The following is a 19558-nucleotide window of genomic DNA, read 5'->3' on the forward strand; positions in this document are numbered from 1 at the left end:
TTGTCATGAGGATTGATATAATTATAGGACAATTGTTATAGTAATTTCAATTATCGATAAATAACTGGAATGGTTAGTTGTCTTATTTTCAGTCTCTAATGTTAACTGTTGGATTTTATCAAGTTGAAACTGATAGAAGTCTTTATCTTGATACAGAGAAAATTATTTTAATGGAATGCTAGCATGAAAAAAAAGTAAAATAAGTATGTAAGACAAGTTAGTAATTTTGGATTTGTTCTTTGTTTAACAGCAGTACAAGTAATTTCTACACTGGAATTGAATCCAGCCAGTGTGTTGGAGTGTTGGTTTACGATCACGTGACGAGTGGGTGTTGATCCTGGGTAAGCTGTTGCATTATATTTGGGCGTGGTCTAAGATCTACATTCTAATTATGTGCATGGTGTACAATATTATGTTTGTACTGTATTGATTTTATTGATTTAAATTGAAATCAGAATTGAGATAAATATAGAGTACATTTCAAAAACTTTAAATGAATTCTTGTGCGGAAACCGATTTGACTTATGGATGCTGTCCTTTTGATTGAGGTATTTTGAGATGTCATTGAAGAGTGTAGTTAGTGAGGCTTTACAATTTGAGGGGATTTGTATGTCATTTTTGATTGAGAGGATAATGACAATGGTCTCTTTGTCTGCCATTCTTCAGGTTTGGTTAGTGTTACAAACATTCGAGGATAAGGATGGTTAGGCAGGCTAACTGCAAGGAATTAAGCATCCATAACTTGAATTATAATTTGACGCATTTAATATAATTTTGAATTCAGAAATGCATTTCTATTTTTGTAATGCTGTTTTTATAGCATTATCCATAATATACACTTCAACAGTATGCTTATTTTGTAGGATATTTGCTAAAAAGATAGACACTTAACTTTGTCATAGTGTAATTGGCATCATCTGGTGTCTTCATAATATACTTAGTAATTAAGAATAAGATGAATCATTATGTATTAATGCCATTATTTGATTGTATACTTACGATGGCCTTGCTTTATATCTTGCAGGGTTTTTTTATTTTTGTCTTTGTGCTAGACAAATAAAAGACAAGTGAACATGAATCCGTTGTGCCCCTTGTACTCCTTGGAGTGACCTACATGTATTCCGAACTACGACAATAAGAGTCTTGCATGTAAACTTTAATGTTGACCTGAAAATGACCTTTTACCTTACCCTGTGACCTCCAACTATAGCATAACATGCAAGTCCCCCAAGTCCATCTACCATCCAGGTATGGTTGAAAAGTGACTTCGGTCGGTTATGTCACCTTACCTGGTGTCATGATGTAAAAGAGTCTGGCATGTAAACTTTTAACGTTGACCTGAAAATGATCTTTGACACTACCATGTGACCTCCGACTGCAGCATAACATGCAGGTCCCCCAAGTTTCATCTACCATCCAGATTTGGTTGAAAGGTGACTTACGGTTGCGGAGTTAGGTGTCATAAGAGAGTCTTGCATGTAAACTTTAACGTTGACCTGAAAATGACCTTTGACCTTACGATGTGACCTCAGACTACAGCATACCATGCAGGTCCCCCAAGTCCATCTACCATCCAAGTTTGGTCGAAAAGCTACAAACGGATGGGGAGTTATGTGTCATTAGATTTGTGACGGACGGACGACATTTGGATCCCTAAGTCTTGCCTTCACCTCTGGTGGGCGAGACAAAAAGGGGAGTTTAGCTGGTTGCAGAAGCTGGATGCCTTTCAGTATGACATTGATAATGTGCAATATCAAGTCATGACCCTGAAAACAGGGTCATGTTTCAAAAAGAAAGCATATGAATGCTTCCATGAGATAGCTCCATCATATTTACCCAAACTATTAACTTTACATCAGACTACTAGTACTCTAAGATCAAGCACAAAGCTTCTGTTTGCTATTCCTCCCATTGTTACCAAAACATTATGGTGAGTGCTCATTTGCACATGCCTCTTCCGTCTTACGGAATTCACTTCCTAATTATATGAGAAATATACATGATTTAGATAAGTTTAAGACTTCCCTAAAAAAGTATCTGTTTAACTTGTAATGAATTCAGTGCCCAACACTCTTTACTTACTGGTACTTTCTAATTTCTTTCCTTAATTTCATCCAAGTGCATAGGGACATGTGTTGCTACGTGTATGTGTTATGCGCTATAAATAAGCTGAATATTATTATTGTTATAACAATTCACAATTTTTATATCAACTTTACTAGCAGCTGTTTATATTGAATGATTTTGGTAGCTTCATACTGTTGTGGCAAACTTGCTATGGTAACAGTTTTCTTTTCTAAGGCATTGTAAATTGGTCATTATACAACTTTTAATTCACAAATTGTATTCGATCACAAAGGTACAGTACTAATGTTTTTTTACAAGCTCCGCTTCTCTTTTGGTGCCCTATTTCTTAAATTTTCTACATCATCATGTGTAATCAAGATGCCGATTTGTATACAGATTTATTGCCATTTTGCCTCAATCCCTCTTTATCTTTTTTATTCTTTTTTTTTGTTATATTGTACATTTACCTATTCATTTGACACCTGAGAACACTTGAACATGAATTTTTATGAAATCGGGCTCTGGTAAGTTTACCTGTGAGAGTTGAGGCTGATCAAAGACGGACAGTTCGGGAACTGGCAAGAAACTACCGTAGAGGGCGAGTTTCAGGTCCCCATTCTCTCTGGCGATAGGTTGGTGGATGGTTACCAGCTTGGTGCCGTCAGGGAAGGTGGCTTCGATCTGAACTTCAGGGATCATCTCAGAAACTCCAGGCAAAACCTGACGCAGACCTATATAGGATAACGATCATTACTAAGCTATCATCTCAGATACTACAGGCAACACCTGATGAAAACCTGTACATTAAGGATCATCACAAAGGGATCATATCAGAAACTCAAGGCAACGCCTGAGGCACACATTGAAAACAAAAATCATTCACATTTCCACATCTCAATGTAATGAAACTATCAATTCAAGTAACTGGTTCTAGAATTTTAAGTAGTTTGAGCAAATGAGCTTTTGATAATTTTCAAGCATTTTGTATATGTTGAGTGAAGAACTATTGCTACAAAAACATGGGGCTGGAGAATAAAAACAATTTAAAGATAGGCCTATTCCTCTCCCTATTGAATAAAACATCAACAAATGGGGTTAGTTCAGTGTCTGGTTCGATAGAGTAGATCCTAAAGCTATTACACTGAACTCTCAAAGTGATTTTCTCATTTTAAGGGCTATAATACAATGATTGAATTCATTAATTTACATAAGATCTAACATACAATATGATAAGTTTAAAACCATCTCAAGTAGCAAATTCACAGAATTCACCTACCTAATAACTGTCTTCCAATGTTCATCAATTCAGAAACTGGGTTTCCATCTCTTACATACTCCTGCATCTACATGTATGAGAAAGAAATGTAATCTGACATGCATGTATATGTATTAATAATAGGGTAGTAATATTGCACATAGCCACCATGTTAGGTGCTCAAGGCATTCCTATATATTAATAACAAAAACTGAGTTTAGAGACTGCCAATTCTAGTAATATCATTGTTGAATAAAATGTACTTATATTTTGATGTGCTTGTGTAATTTATTTCATTAATTTCCAGTGGAGAATGATTTTCTAACCATTGATGTTTAAACATTTAAACAGACAATCAGACCCTGTTCTAATCTATTTCTTATAACCAGTTTAGTGGAAACCAGTTTAAAGTGTAATGGGAACGCTTGAAGTGCAATAGATCTGAAATGGTATTCCCAAACAGCTTGGAAATCCACCTTGCTACAGTATGTCGTTTTTTTCTTTTATTTGCCTGGAAGTATGATAGAATAGTGTGTGGTTGGAGCGCTACTTAGAACATATGATGTATAGGATTGTGATTATGCCTAAACTCTGGTTTCAAATCTTGCCCAAAACATGTGACCCCACTGAGTGTTCTCATAGCAACAAGAGCACTTGAAATGAGGTGGACCTGGAAACCAGTTCATGACGAGAACACTAGCAAAGCCACCTTCTAAACTGGTTTCCAAAACAGGTTCATGGGAAACCAGTTCAACAAAGAATAGAACGGGGTCTAATTTTTTTCATTCTTGACTTCAATAAACCCAAAACTTAAGAGAAGCAATCTCATTGGAAAGAATAAAATGAGAGGAACAATTTAAAACATATTTCATCAAAATCGGTTAATAAATAGGCAGGTTGACGTTTAAAAAAGTCTTGTTGTACTTTCTATGGGGATCCTCAAATTGGCAAACCAGCTTCAAAATGGCTTATTTATTAGAAAACTCTCCATTTGTTTTGTACACAAATTTTCCCATTTATTTTACATATTTCACATTATCTCCTTCTGACCGGGATATGTGGTGTCAACTACTAGCGTACCTAAGGGGGGGGGCAGTCTGCCACCCTGACGAGTCACAACCCATGCAAAGGACGTATCCCTGCCCCCCCCCCACGACATGATTGAAATACATTTTTTGCCCCCTGACGAGCTTGAAGACCTTTTTTTTTGCTTGTCACTTTTTTTTTCTGGTACAATATCCTTTATTTGTGATTGAAGACCTTTTTTTTACTTGTCAAATTTTTTGGCGGACGGTTTTAACCCCCCCCCATGGAAAATCCTAGGTACGCCATTCCCATGACATATGTTGTGCTCCGAAGGAGGCAAAATGCAATGTGAAAGACGAGGAAAATCTGAAAATTTGTGTACAAAGCAAATAGAGAGTTGTACCAAAAATCAGCCATTTTGAAGCATATTTGCCAATTTGAGGATCCCCATAGAAAGTTCAAAAATATTTTTCAAACTTCCAAACTCGCTTATTCTATAACTGATTTTAAAAATCTAAAATCTAAAACAAGTTTTAGATGGCTCCTCCCATTTTACTCTTTCCAATAAGATTGCTTCTCTTCTTAGGTTACGGTTTCCTTTAATAAGAAATTATGAATTTAGTTCCTACCTGAGATGCAATGAGAGCTATAGCTTCTGGGTGATTGAGCTTCACGCCTCGTGCAAGTCTTTTCTGAGCGAGGGCGCCTGCTTGATGAACCAAGAGACTCTCCTGCTCTCTTGGACTCAGCCGCATCCTGGATTATACCAAAGCCCACTCGATGTCAATCTAAGGATAGAAATGCGGAGAAAAAAATCAATGAGTTAGCCTTTCAGAAATTACGGCTATCGAGCTATTTATGCATACAACGACATGAACGAGACGTCTTAAACCACTCGACCGCAGCAACCGATGAAGGGAAAAAACTTGGTCTCTCAGGCCTTCGGTTACGCAGGCCCTCGGTCTTGCGAACCCTCGATCTCTCGAACCCTCAGTCTTGCAGACCCTCGTTTTCGCAGACTTTCGGTCAAGTTGGCCGGCTCACTATCATGCAGCCACCATTTAGGGGATTAACAATGCAAAATCCCCTTGATCAGTCGATGGAGCTCATCGATTTTTGTCTTTATTTCATAAAATTATATAAAAAGAACTGTAACAAAATACAGATTATTCCGTTTTGGCTGAAATGCACCAAAACATTGAAAAATAAACTTTAGAAATAAGAGGGGAAAACAGTGACTTACTTCGCTCGGCTGTCAAGCAACTTCACTTCCATGTTTTTTTTTTTATTTTAACTTATTATGTGGTGAGAATGGTGAGTGGAGCCAATTAGTTCAGCGGAACAACCAACATAACAGAGACAGAAGCTTTTGGTTTTACATGTAGGATGGGGGGTCGGGTGTCCTGACACTTTATATTTTTGAAGCCTTCTTTTTGTCTTTGGATTAGAATTTAGATCTAGGCCTACACTAAAAATATGAATTCAATAGTAGTTGTATCTATCTTCCATTTTGTTCTCCATAATATTTCTTTCCATTTTGTACTAAAAACTGATGAAACTTCGCTTTTAATTTTTTCCAAATGACTCTCTAAAATTAATCGTCCGGACACACATTGACACAACCTGTCCGGACACACAACAACTGGGTATATAATATTGGTAGGTGGAGCGTAGGGTAGCGCCTTACTGCGTCAGCCTGAACACTGTGTCTGTGCCCAGTGGTCGCCGGAGCGCGGGGTCGCAAGGTAGCGCCCAGCGCCGTAGCGGTACCGTAGGCGTAGCACTAGCACTAGTAGCAGTAAAGTGGAGTGGAGCCTGCACGAACATCGCTTGAGGTACGGTATATCTAGCTTAGCTAGTCCATCGACAGGCCTTCATTACTCACTTAGTACTAACTCACCTAAAAATTCTCGAGACCAGTAATATAAAACCTTAAAAGACAGCGAAGTGGTCCAGGTCCAGGAATAGAGTATGTCTTCAAAATGGAGTTCTGTAAACAGATTTTGTGGGCGTGGCTTATCCGACAAAGCTAGCTACATGCGCTATGCATATGCATGATGTCTGTAAAAGCACAACCACATGTACTATACTGTTAAACCTTTGTGTTAAACCATATACACTCAGCAAAAAAGTTCTTGAACACTTATAAAAGTTAAAATATTCCATATAAATATTTGATTAAAGGCAAATTATTGTATGTCAACATGACCAGACAATATTCCTCTTCCAGTATGACATGAAATTTTCATGTGAACAGTCATGCATGGGTGATTAAATGCTTTACACAATAGCAATTAATGTCAGTAAAAGAAAATTGCAAGAAATGCATCAGTCAGTGCATGGCTGGTTACAGGCATTAAACAATACCAATGTCAGTAAAAGAAAATTGCAAGAAAACGTTCAGTCATTCTTTCAGTTGTGAAAGTTTATGTGGCATATATATCCATCAAACGATAAAAGCAAACTTAAAGTCAAATACCACTCTAAAAGAGAAGAGAAAGTTATACACCTTAGATGCATCACTATTCCACTAGAATTTTAAAGCAAAGTTTATCGATGAAACAATCAAATTTCAGTATCTTGGCATAAGCAAAAGAAAATTCAATATCTCGTTTGTCCACACTGGCTCTGAATGAGTGCAGCACATCGACGTCGCATGCCTATCACAGGTCGGCGACTTGCTCTGCGGTGCTCTGCGGTGATGTTGTCCCATTCTTCCCGGAGATAACGCCGGACATCTTTGGTTGAATTCTTTTATTGACCAATTTTCCTAGCTGATCCCACCGAGTGTTCAATCGGGTTCATGTCTGGTGAACAAGTGGGCCATGGATCCAAGAGCTGAACATTGTGGTCATCCAGAAATCTTGGACAATGTTCGCTCGATGGGGCCGCCCCCGCGCATTGTCATCCATAGAAGATACTGTTTGGATCAGCTAGGAAAATCGCTCAATCAAAAAATTCAATCGATACTCTTCAAGATGTCCGGCGTTATCTCCGGGTAGAATGTAGTCTACAAATGTAGACCCACATCTGCAGTGTGTGTACCTTAGCTGATTCAACGAGTCTGCATAGCAGACTAGGTCTACAGAGGCTGCAGAAGTGGGTCTACAACTTCTTTGAGCCACATCCACGAAACGTGGATGTGAGGTGGAGCTTGCTGAAACCCTCCGTTGCCACTAGATACCATGATTGACAGCAGATTTGTGGAAGTAGGGGCAAGAGAGGGATTAGGATCCAGCTGTTATGACCATTTCTTATCTTGTGGAATGTATACAAATAGGGCCATTCTCTTTCACATTCTGGGCTTGCTACATGTATATAGGTCCATGGCTATACATACATGGGTAGATACATATGTGTTATCCTTTGAAATATCAAGGAGTTAGAGGTGATATCTCCTTGAAAATATCTTCTATTACAGTCCATGCAGAGAGGAACGTGTATACAGAATATGAATATGTAGAAGATCACCCCCATCATGTAACATAAAAATAAACATTGCCCTTTCTTTCTTTTCCTTTCTTCTTTTTCGTTTTCCTTTTTTCCCTTTGATTCTTTCTGATTTTTTCTTTTCCTCTTTCTTTCTTCTCTTCTGTTTTCTTTCTTTTTTTTCTCTTCTTCTTTTCCTGTGACCCCCTTACTTTTTTTCTTTTTCCTTCTTTCTTTCTTTCATTCACTCTTTCCTTCCTTTCTCTTTCCATTTTTTCTCTTTCTCTCTCTTTTACTCTTTCATTCTTTCTTATTTTTATTTTCGGTTTTTTTTTCACTTGCTCTCTCATTCTTCTTCCCTTCCTTCAATATCCTGTTTTTAAATGATGTATTATCATTTCTACATTATAATGGAACCGATTGATTAATGTACAGAACCGTTTTCTAAGATAAGAAACTATGTAAGCGATGACTTGTTCTCCTCTCTTAATTTCTTCCCCTCCCTTTCTTTCGTCTGTTTTCTTTTATTTCTTTCCCTGTCCCCTTGTCTCTTTCTCTTCTTTTCCTTCCTTCTCACATCTTAATAAATTAAGTCTTGTTTGCCCTGCCATTAACATTTAGCTTCACATTTTCTTTATACATGTAATTCTATTCTTTCGACTTAAATGTTTTCTGTCTTCATTAAGCCTATTGTGAATGTGTTGATGTTTTGTTTTATGGCTAATATCAAATAAAGATAAATTGTATACATATTTCTTGAGATGAGATTCAGACATCGCCATTGCACATGAAATACAGAGGCCGCGGAAGCAAGGGGGGGGGGGACCCAGTTCCAAAGCCGTGTACATAATTGTAAAAATGACCATATGATTGTGATTTTTTTTTCGTCATCAGCCCCCCACTTTGAAAACCATTCCACGGCCCCTGAAATATACACTGTTCATCACATCAAAATCATAGAAACTTGTCGATATTCTATTCTGAAAAACAGACAATTTAGATATTTGGAATTCATAAAAGTGTTATTTTATTCCGTATCTAATATAAGAGCGTGAAACTTGTTGATATTGCGGCCTGAAAACTGGACATTTTAAAGCACATTGTATTATGAATAGGATGCACGGATAATATTTTTAACAATTCATGCAAACGCAAATCGCAAGCCGACTCTAAGTTTTTACATGTTTTATGAAATCCCATAAAAAGGGGATTTTAAGTAGTGTGTAATAGAATTAATATACAGGTATACTGGACCTACCAATCAAAAATGCTAGCGCAGAGCGCTAGCTCATATGCCTACTTAAACTTTTTCACAATATTTCAATTTTTACGAATTTGATGATTAGGACCTCCTTGCCTGAAGCACAAAATGTTAGAATAATGGAATTCCATGTGTTCAGGGAGGAATGAAACTTCATTTCACATGACAATGACGAGAAAATCAAAATATTTCATATTTCAAACAATAAAAAACAAAAGAAATAGTGAGTGAGTGACATCATCGACTCTCTCATTTGGATGTAACTGGCTCGTTCATATAACTATTTTGTTAAAAATAAGCGAAACTTTAAAATGTCATAACTTTCTTATTTTATATCCGATTTTGATGAAATTTTTAGTGTTATGATTGTTGAATTTTTCTCTTTGTATTCAAATCAAGTTTTTGTTGGGGTGGATTTGTCCTTTAAAATCGCCCTTAACTTATGAACAGCTTTATGAAAAGGCCCTTAGTTATATGGACAATTCAGTGATATGAAAATCAGAGAGTCGATGATGTCACTCACTATTTCTTTTGTATTTTTACTGTTTGAATTATACAACATTTCAATTTTTACGAATTTAAAAAATAGGACCCTCTTGTTTGAACTACAAAATGTTAAAACAATGTAATCCCACATGTTCAGGGGGGGGTGATTTTTTTTTTTTCATAAAAATATTTCATATTTCACATAATAAAATACAAAATAAATAGTGAGTGAGTGATGTCATCGGTCCCCTCATTTGCATACCGACAAGGATTTGCATATAACCACAACTGTTTTTTTTTAAATTAAGCAAAATTTTAAAATGTCATTACTTTCTTCTTTTAGTTTTAGATTGGATTTTGATGAAATTTTCAGCTGTTATGCTTGTCTGATTTTCTCATTACTATTCAACATGTTCAAAGCAGCTTTTTGTTGGGGTGCATGACTTGTCCTTTAAATCACTTCCATTGGAACATCTACAAATTTCGGATTTTTTATTGTTTGTGGCAGTTTTACTTTTTAATTTCAAAAGAGTAAGATTTTACCAACTTTATATCATGAGAACAGGAATAAACCCTTTATATCTACTCATAAAAATTGAAATCAAATCAATAAAATCAAGTCAATCTTGCAAAACCAAAGATGTACATGTAGCCTATATGGGACCCCTACTCGACTCGTATGTATGAGTGGACTTTGTTGATAGTAAAACAAAGTTCTTATTTCTTTATGTCAAACTTCAGAAGTATTTTAGAGGACAGTTTTCAAGAAAGAAAAGTACAGGAACTCTGAACTTATTAGGCTGAATCTCAACATAAATTTTGCCAGGATGGGTTATAACCTTGGATCCTACTAGAAAAGGCCTGTTCAGACATTCTGAGTGAGATTGTGCTTCATTCAGCCAGTTCACTGAAAAAGATTCAGCAAAATGTACATCTTTATTTTAAAAATGTATGAATGTTCTTGGCAAAGGGCACTAACATGACTAAATCATAGCAACTGTACATTTCAGTGCCCTTTGCCAAAAGGATTTATGTTTGTACATTTTTAAGTGAATGTTTTGAATGGAGTACAATAAAAGTAAAATTCTGCAATGTCCCTGGTGACCCATTACACCCATAGTTTATCATTTTATTCTTTTATATGTCTTATTCAAATAAATAGGCCGACACAGTAGTATAAGGGAACCCGTTTTCTTATTTTTTGCAAAACTACTAACAACTGCCAAATACTGGTATTCAAGTTTATTGTGAAACAAATCATTCAAATCAACTTGCAAGTTTGTCAAAAATTTGCAAGCAAATGCTTTGAAATAGTCCAATAGTTCCAACTATGGCTCAAAGAAGAACTTAAGGGAATTGTCCAGGCTGGAGAAATTTATATCTCACTGATTAATAGAGTAAAATTCAAAATGCTGAAAATGTGATCTTAAAATTGATGTCAGTGTAAAGAGTTAAATTTTGGGTGTTTGCGCTTTGTAAAAAAAAATCTGTTAGAAAAAATCATATTAAAACTTTAAAAATCTGATTTAAATAAAATAAATCCGATTTAAGTTTATATAAAAAAAAATTGCCAACATTGTCATTCAGCATACTTATGAGTTTGAAAGTACCAGATTTGTCACATACATAACTGTACGTCTTTACCACTGGTATTATGGCTGGCATAAAAGCACTTTCAATACAAAGGTGAACGAATGTTGCTGGGCATGACAACTTAAATGATGCTGATTAAGGCTAATTAATATCAAACCGAGCTGTAAACATAACAGTAAAACAGGTTGAATACAGTAGCATGGAGAAGTGAATATACATACAAGGTCCAAGGTCCAATCAACAAACTATGGTTAGAAGTTAATTCCAAACAGGAACAAAATAATAAAACATAGCTATCCTGTTTGATTTAAAGTATGATAGTTTACAAACTTACAATCTTGAAATTTAAGATTTTCATTTTGTAAACTATCTATTATTCAAGTTCTGAACTCTATGAGAATGGTGTTTTTGAGTTGGATAATATTTCGAGTTTAAGTACCATTATGATACATGTTTTAAGGAATACTGGTTTAATTTACAAACTTAAGCGTAGTTTGCTTCATAAAAATCTGATAACTTTATACCATTCCATGATTTGCTCTTATTTAAAATATTGCAATACCAATGTAACCTCAACCTCATATGAATTTGGACTCAATATTCAAAATTCAAAAGAAAGGTTTAAGAATAATTACCAATTTCCATTACATAGCACCATCCGCACATTTATTTAAAGGACAAGTCCACCTCAAGAAAAACTTGATTTGAACAAAATGAGAAAATTTCATCAAAATTGGATTTAAAATAAGAAAGTTATGGCATTTTAAAGTTTCGCTTCATTTCACAAAACAGTTATATGCACATCTCGGTCGGTATGCAAATGAGGAACTGATGACATCACTCACTCAATATTTCTTTTGTATTTTATTATATGAAATACGAAATATTTTTATTTTCTTGTCATTGTCATGTGAAATGAAGTTTCATTCCTCCCTGAACACGTGGAATTCCATTATTTCAACATTTTGTGCTTCAGGCAAGGATGTCATAATCGTCAAATTCGTAGAAATTGAAATATTCTATAATTCAAACAATAAAAAACAAAAATAGCGAATGAGTGACATCATTTACTCTCTCATTGGATGTAACTGGCTCGTTCATATAACTATTTTGTTAAAAATAAGCGTAACTTTGAAATGTCATAACTTTCTTATTTTACATCCGATTTTGATGAAATTTTCAGCATTGTGCTTGTCTGATTTTTCTCCATTGATCCAAATCAGCATTTTTCTGAGGTGGACTTGACCTTAAAAGGACAAGTCCACCCCAACAAAAAGGTTGATTCGAATAGAAAGAGAAAAATCCAACAAGCATAACACTGAAAATTTCATCAAAATCGGATGTAAAATAAGAGAGTCATGACATTTCAAAGTTTCGCTTAATTTAAATTATGTGCACATCCTGGCTGGTATGCAATGAGGAGACTATGACGTCATCCACTCACTATTTATTTTGTATTTTATTATATGAAATACAAAATATTTTTATTTTCTTGTCATTGTCATGTGAAATGAAGTTTCATTCCCCCCTGAACACGTGGAATTCCATTATTTTAACATTTTGTGCTTCAGGCAAGGAGGTCATTATCGTCAAATTCGTAAAAATTGAAATATTCTATAATTCAAACAATAAAAAACAAAAGAAATAGCGAATGAGTGACATCATTGACTCTCTCATTTGGATGTAACTGGCTCGTTCATATAACTATTTTGTTAAAAATAAGCGAAACTTTGAAATGTCATAACTTTCTTATTTTACATTCGATTTTGATGAAATTTTCAGCACTATATGCTAGTTTGATTTTTCAGTATTTATTCAAGTCAGCATTTTCCCATTTTCCTGGGGTGGTCTTGAACTTTAAGAAACTGTCCTTATGATATTAATAAGCAAGAACTCACAATATTTATGTATAAGTACAAGCAGAGGTTGCTACCCATGTAGTTTTCAGATCTTTTTTCAATACAGTAATCAAGTTCATAACCATAATGCCCGTTCTTCCAATAAATTTCATTTATGGTCTATCAGGTCTAGTCACGAAGCTGGGTTATGTAGGTCCCAAACAATGGAATGAGATTCCCCAAATAATAACTAATTCACAATTTTTATCTCCCTTTAGAAAACAGTATACAAATTTTCTAGGAAATTATTAATTCTCACAGTTGATATCAATGCATACTAGTACTGTATAGACCCCTCAACTCGTGTTCTTTGTAATGTGTTGTTGTTTTTCTCCTTTTTCCTGCACTAATTATTATAATGATATGAGATTTTGTTTTGTATTAATGTTGTGTTTTTACTATGTTTTGGTGATCCAGCCTCACAGGTTTCTTATTACCTTCATGGGAAGCCACGCAATTTATTTTTATTATCTAATCGCATTATTTGATGTTTCCTTGTATTTTTATCCTATTTGTGAAATAAAGATTGAATTGAATTGAATGAGTTTGATATGATGAAAAGTGTTTGATAATACCATAATACCAAGGAGCTTCCATCCTCCTTGATAATACCATAGAGCTATCCACTACCATGCATACACAATAATAATATAAATGTATTGGTTTGGGCCATGGAGCCATACACGCAGCTGCTCAGTGGAATGTCATATGTAAACGCTGTCTGATGGCCTGAGCCAGGGTATTATATAATAACCCTGCTCATGGCTCTGTGGTTAAAGTAGGGGATTATCTATACTCCTCAGGGGTCCTAAAATTTGGTTGATAGACAGATGAAGTTATCCAATGAAAGCTCTCTGAAATTTTGGATGGGTGGGACTTATTTTGACCGTGGGAACAAGATTTCCAAAGAAGAAGCAGACTCTGAAATGGCTCGCTACGCTCGCCCTTTCAGGCTGGTTTGCTTCGCAAACCAGTAGCAGATCCCACCTCATGAGCCATTCAGAGTCTGCATAGCAGACTAGGTAGAGTGGGACATTACCCCAGAGCAAATTCACCGACTTGCATGTGACAAGCATGCGACGTCGATACACTGCACTCATTCAGAGCCAGTGTGGACAAACGAGATATTGAATTTTCTTTACTTATGCCAAGATACTGAAATTTGATTTTGTTTCATCGATAAACTTTGCTTTAAAATTCTAGTGGAACAGTGATGCATCCAAGGTGTACTCTTCTCATTTAGAGTGGTATATATTTGACTTTTTTAAGTTTGCTTTTATCGTCAATGGATATTTATGCCACATAAACTTTCACAACTGAAAGAATGACTGATCGCTTTCTTGCAATTTTCTTTTACTGATATTGTTTAAAGCATTTAATCACCCATGCATGACTGTAATTCACAAGAGAATTTCATGTCATACCGGAAGAGGAATATTGTCTGGTCATGTTGACATACAATAGTTTGCCTTTAACCAAATATCTATATGGAATATTTTAACTTTTTTAAGTGTCCAAGAACTTTTTTTGCTGAGTGTAGATATTACTAGTTATCTCTATATATGATAACGTAATTAAGAAATTACAAGTTCAAATTTAATTGTCCTCTTTTTCCTTTTACATGCATAAAAGAATATTAAAACTTTGAAATTGATAAAGTCATAATAAACAAACAGATTAAGTAAAAAATATAAACAGTGACATGTAAACATGGTAAATGAACATAATTATAAGAATAACATAATAATAAATGAGAGAGACGAGGAGACTATTAAAGAAAGCATAGCTTGTAAAATACCCCCCTCAATAATGTCATACAAAGGTTATACATACAAAAAATAATAGGGGGCACATTTTCCCGAGGAAAAATGTGACAAGCAAAAAAAAAGGTCTTCGATCCCCTCGATCACATTCAAGGGTGTAGGCCTGTTATTTTGACATTTGGGTTCCTTTAATAGTTTAGTAATTTATAGTTCAACCTATTTAGTTTAGTTTTTTTTTAATTCTCCATGCTTCTGTTGTCATCCATTTACTTGACTTTCAACCTGCTTCTCCTGTCATTCCTTTCCTATTCAGATGTGTTCATTCATTACATTCCCACACCTGATTCTGTTGTTCAACATTCTTATTATGAAATCATCCCAACATCTTATTCTTCTCCATCATCTATCTCTTATTGGTTATTTTTATGAATTAGACTTTTCCACTTTCAGTTGGCTTCTCCATTCTCTTTATTCTCATTGGTTGATTTTGTGTAATTTAAATATATGCTAATTTTCTATGAGTTTTATTGAGGCAAGGAAGCCCAGCAAATATAGCAGTGTATATACAAACAGACTCCTTTCGGTTTATGTTATCTTTATTTGCGTCTCAGTTTCACTTATTCCCCTTCAGTTTGATGATTTAGAACTTCATTTATTTTCAACTCCAAACTTATAATTTTCTTCAACCCTATCTATACAAAGGGGGAATGGCATAACTTCTGTTTTAATTGCATTTTTACATTACAGATTTTAGTTGCGCCTCTCAAAGGGGGGGGGGGCACGGACCTGCTTTACACTTAATCAGTTTTCAATCCATTTTTTAAGTTTTTGATAGAAAAAAATTCTTATAATAAAATACACTAACAAGTGGGGATATGTTTGACTGATATTTCTTTATCTGCTCAAATCTATCCTAGCTAGCTCAGCCTAGAGTATCCCTTTAATCATTTCGTTCTACGATTGGAAAACTTTATGGTAATGGTGTCGATTCACAGTAAGTTCTATTCATTAGGGGGATATAGTGCTTATGCCCCCCCCCCCCCCGATGAATACAGTGCGTATCAAAGTTTACACTTTGAAAGCCCTGGAAATTAAAAAAATATATACAACATATGGGTAATTTTTCCACATATAATCTTGGGTTTGGCTCTCATCTATCTAATGCTAGTAAAGTTTTGACAGAATGTTGTACTTGAGTGAGCACTGTCCATTTTCATAAAGCTCGCAGAAATCGGTTTGCGCAGAAATGCTCGTTTTCACGCTGTGTAAATGGGAACGGGCGAAATCAAACTTATGCGAAACATTTCTCATCCATTTCCCTTGCACTTTTAGTCAGTTGAAATTAAACGGATACATTCAAGCATTTTGTAACAATTTTGCCACCCAAATTGAAATTTCAACACCAATTAAGCACAACCTTTACTCTTTTTGTGCCAGCTGGATGTGAGGAAATTACTGAATCTGAACAAAAATTTGTATTAGACATCTCCAGCATTTTTTCATTAAGTTTGCGCTAAGTTTGTATCATTTAAAGTGGATTTACATTTCATTTTTTATTTAATACTTGTTTCTCCACACTTTTCCCAAGCTTGACAATGATAAACAAAATTAAAATCAAGCCTATACCATTTCAAGTAAATCACAGCTCAGTGTAAAGCAAATATCGTCACGATGGCCTCGGTGTGTGCAGGGAGTGGGATGGGGCGCAATGCACTCTTCGAAGTGTTTTTGGCCAGGAAGTTAAAAATATAAAATATATCATCAAATCAATTTTACTAGCTAAATTCAACATGTTCTTCATGATTAAGGTCTACTTTTATTCGCTTAACTATTTCAGAGTTCTGCGCAAATCAGTAACTTTTTAAAAGTAAGTGGTGCTCGCTCAGGCGGAAATATTTTTTTTTTTAATTATTGCTTGAGTGGATCTGTACCAATCTTCAAAATGTGGAAAAATCTTAAGGATATGACAATATATAATTTTAAAGGATTTTTTCTAAGTGTAAACTTTTTTTTCATACGCACTGTAGAACTAATTTCTGCGGATCGGCGCATTGCCTTATTGTATACCTATGGTCCCAGGACCAAAATCCAGTTAAAACCAATTAGAGCAAAACCAATTGAAACCAGTTGGCCAACTGGTTTCAATAGGGAAATTGGAACAACTGGTTCCAATTGAAAACCAGTTGCCAATTGGTTCCAGTTAAAACCAATTGGGCAACTGGAACCAGTTGGCAATTGGTTTCAATTGGTTTTCAATTGGTTCCAGTTGTTCCAATTTCCCTATTGAAACCAGTTGGAGGCAACTGGTTTCAATTGGTTCCAGTTGAAACCAATTGGAGGCAACTGGTTTCAACTGGAACCAGTTGAAACCAATTGGTTTCCAACTGGATCCAATTGGAACTTCCAGTTGGAATGAACTTAATTAGTTACAAATTAATTAGCATTTGCACTAACTATTGCTCATGCCAACACAGAAGCAGTGTTATTTGTCTATTAATACCAATGTAAAGGGCATTGATAACATAGAGACTTTCATATGTATATATTATATGGGAGATCTTCAAATATATGTATTTTTATTTGAAGTAATTTGGTAACAGTTAATGGTGTACTAATTATCTTTGAATCTGTTTTAATTATAATCTATAAAATTTATGAACATGGCCTTCACTGCTAAGTATTCTTAACACTTATCTGAAAAAAGTGTGGTACTTCAAATTGAAAAAAAATAAATAGATACATTGTAAATTATGATGAATCTCATAAAACATTAATCCGTGCACACTGGTAGAAAATATGCAAATTAACTGGTTTCAATTGGATCCAGTTGGGTAACTGGAAAATTTCCAATTGGAAACCAATTGGAAATCATTTCCAGTTACCCAACTGGATCCAGTTAGGATTTCCAGTTACCCAACTGGTTCCAGTTAGAAATCATTTCCAGTTATCCTCTGCTTCCAGTTAGGATTTCCAGTTGCCCAACTGGTTCCAGTTAGGATTTCCATTTACCCAACTGGATCCAGTTAGAAATCATTTCCAGTTGGAAGTCATTTCCAGTTACCCAACTGGTTCCAGTTAGGATTTCCAGTTGCCCAACTGGTTCCAGTTAGGATTTCCAGTTACCCAACTGGATCCAGTTAGAAATCATTTCCAGTTGGAAGTCATATCCAGTTACCCAACTGGTTCCAGTTAGGATTTCCAGTTGCCCAACTGGTTTCAATTGGTTTTCAACTGGAAATTGTTCAATTCCAGTTAAAACCAATTGAAACCAGTTGAAACCAATTGAAACCAATTGAAACCAGTTGGAAATCCAACTGGTTTCAATTGGATTTTGGTCCTGGGTGGTCCTACTTTCACAAGAAATTGCTGAACCTTTGGTGATTCATACAATTTATAAAAATAGAGGACAGGAAAGGTCTTTTAATTATTGGTCACGGTTCCGCGTCTTTTCTTGAACAATAGTTTGCTTCCTTTTGTTTAATGAACTTACACATTGACCAGGCCGGGGCGTCAATCCATTTTTCAGATGGGAGGGGGGGGCAAAATCACGGATCAACATTCCAAACAATCAACCTCACCCACACATACACACAAACACACACATAGGCATATATATATTTATAATAAACACAAAGTCACACTTGAGGCTGAACTCTGAGTTTCACGCAACCTTACGTGAGGTGCGATCTTCAGGCAACTGATAAAACTTAATTTCCACCATTGAACAATGCATAATATATATATATATATATATATATATATATATATATATAAATAAAAAGAGTTGTCAAAGCTGTAGTACGTGTATAACTTCACACATTTGCATACTTTCTCCTATACGTGTACTGTATCAAAGCAATAGCTTTGATCCAGCTGAGGCATGGCGGCTTGTCATTGTTCAAAACCCAACTTCACCAGACAAAGGAAATTACAATTGGTATGGTGTTGAAAATCTGTTTATCTGACTGTCAATCGGATTGGGTTCGCCCTAGCCACTAACCCGTCTCTGTGGTCTAGTGGTAAAGGCATCGGCGTTCAAAGCTGGGGGCCTGGGTTCGATTCCCGGCAGAGACATTTTTTCGGCATCACCAATTTTTCCAAAAGGGTAGATAGCTCTGGGGAACCTTGATTTAAGCCACGCCTACCTTTGTTCTCTTCATCCATTTCTTTCACACAATATATATATATATTTATTATATATATATATATATATATATATATATATATATATGTATATACTTTTTTGATAGAGGGGCATATATATTTTGAGGTCATAGACGTAGCGGCTAGTGTAGATGACACCCTCTTCCTTGGCCGTGCAATTTATATCACCAATGTGATCCCCAATATTAAATAATTTACACTTACCGGTAATTGGTGTACTATAACTGTGATCTAGTTAAATTAGATCTAGTCTGGTAGACTGGCGCCCAAAGAAATTTCAGTTTTTATAACGCACAGAGGAAGAACATTATGGAGCTGCACTGATTTGCACTTCGAGTTAAAGTTGCTTAGATTTATCATGATTCATAAACCAGCTATTTTTTTAGGTCCATGGCCTATTTTGTAGGCCTATACCATACAGTAGTATATACAGATTGATTACATTCATAATCTTAGAGATATGACAAATGGAAGAGTAGACGGACTACTCTGTACTGTGATAGAATTCAGTTTGATAAGAAAATGTTTGATTCCTTTTGTATCATTGGAGACACAGTAGTTTGGTCATGTTCAGTCGATCGCTGAGCTAGCTGAGCATGAGAGAAGGAACTTGACT

The 19558-nt window shown here is 35.4% G+C and overlaps 1 protein-coding gene across 2 annotated transcripts in view; it reads right to left on the reverse strand.

Moving 5' to 3' along the window:
* The window catches only part of LOC121427422 (urease subunit alpha-like), a 43532-nt gene extending 37166 nt beyond the window's left edge, over positions 1 to 6366 (reverse strand). Inside the window, exons 1-4 of one of the 2 annotated variants that reach the window (XM_041623810.1) lie at positions 6249 to 6365; positions 4978 to 5136; positions 3344 to 3410; positions 2602 to 2798 (exon numbers count right to left, since the gene is read on the reverse strand). In XM_041623810.1, coding sequence (XP_041479744.1) covers positions 2602 to 2798; positions 3344 to 3410; positions 4978 to 5103 — 390 coding nt within the window. In that variant the 5' untranslated portion in view covers positions 5104 to 5136; positions 6249 to 6365. Of the gene's footprint in view, positions 1 to 2601; positions 2799 to 3343; positions 3411 to 4977; positions 5137 to 6248 lie in introns of both variants that reach the window. The other variant, XM_041623812.1, reaches the window with a different exon arrangement.
* Positions 6367 to 19558: the final 13192 nt, after the last annotated feature.

The sequence above is a fragment of the Lytechinus variegatus genome, chromosome 14 (assembly GCF_018143015.1).
Source record: "Lytechinus variegatus isolate NC3 chromosome 14, Lvar_3.0, whole genome shotgun sequence".
Taxonomy (NCBI): domain Eukaryota; kingdom Metazoa; phylum Echinodermata; class Echinoidea; order Temnopleuroida; family Toxopneustidae; genus Lytechinus; species Lytechinus variegatus.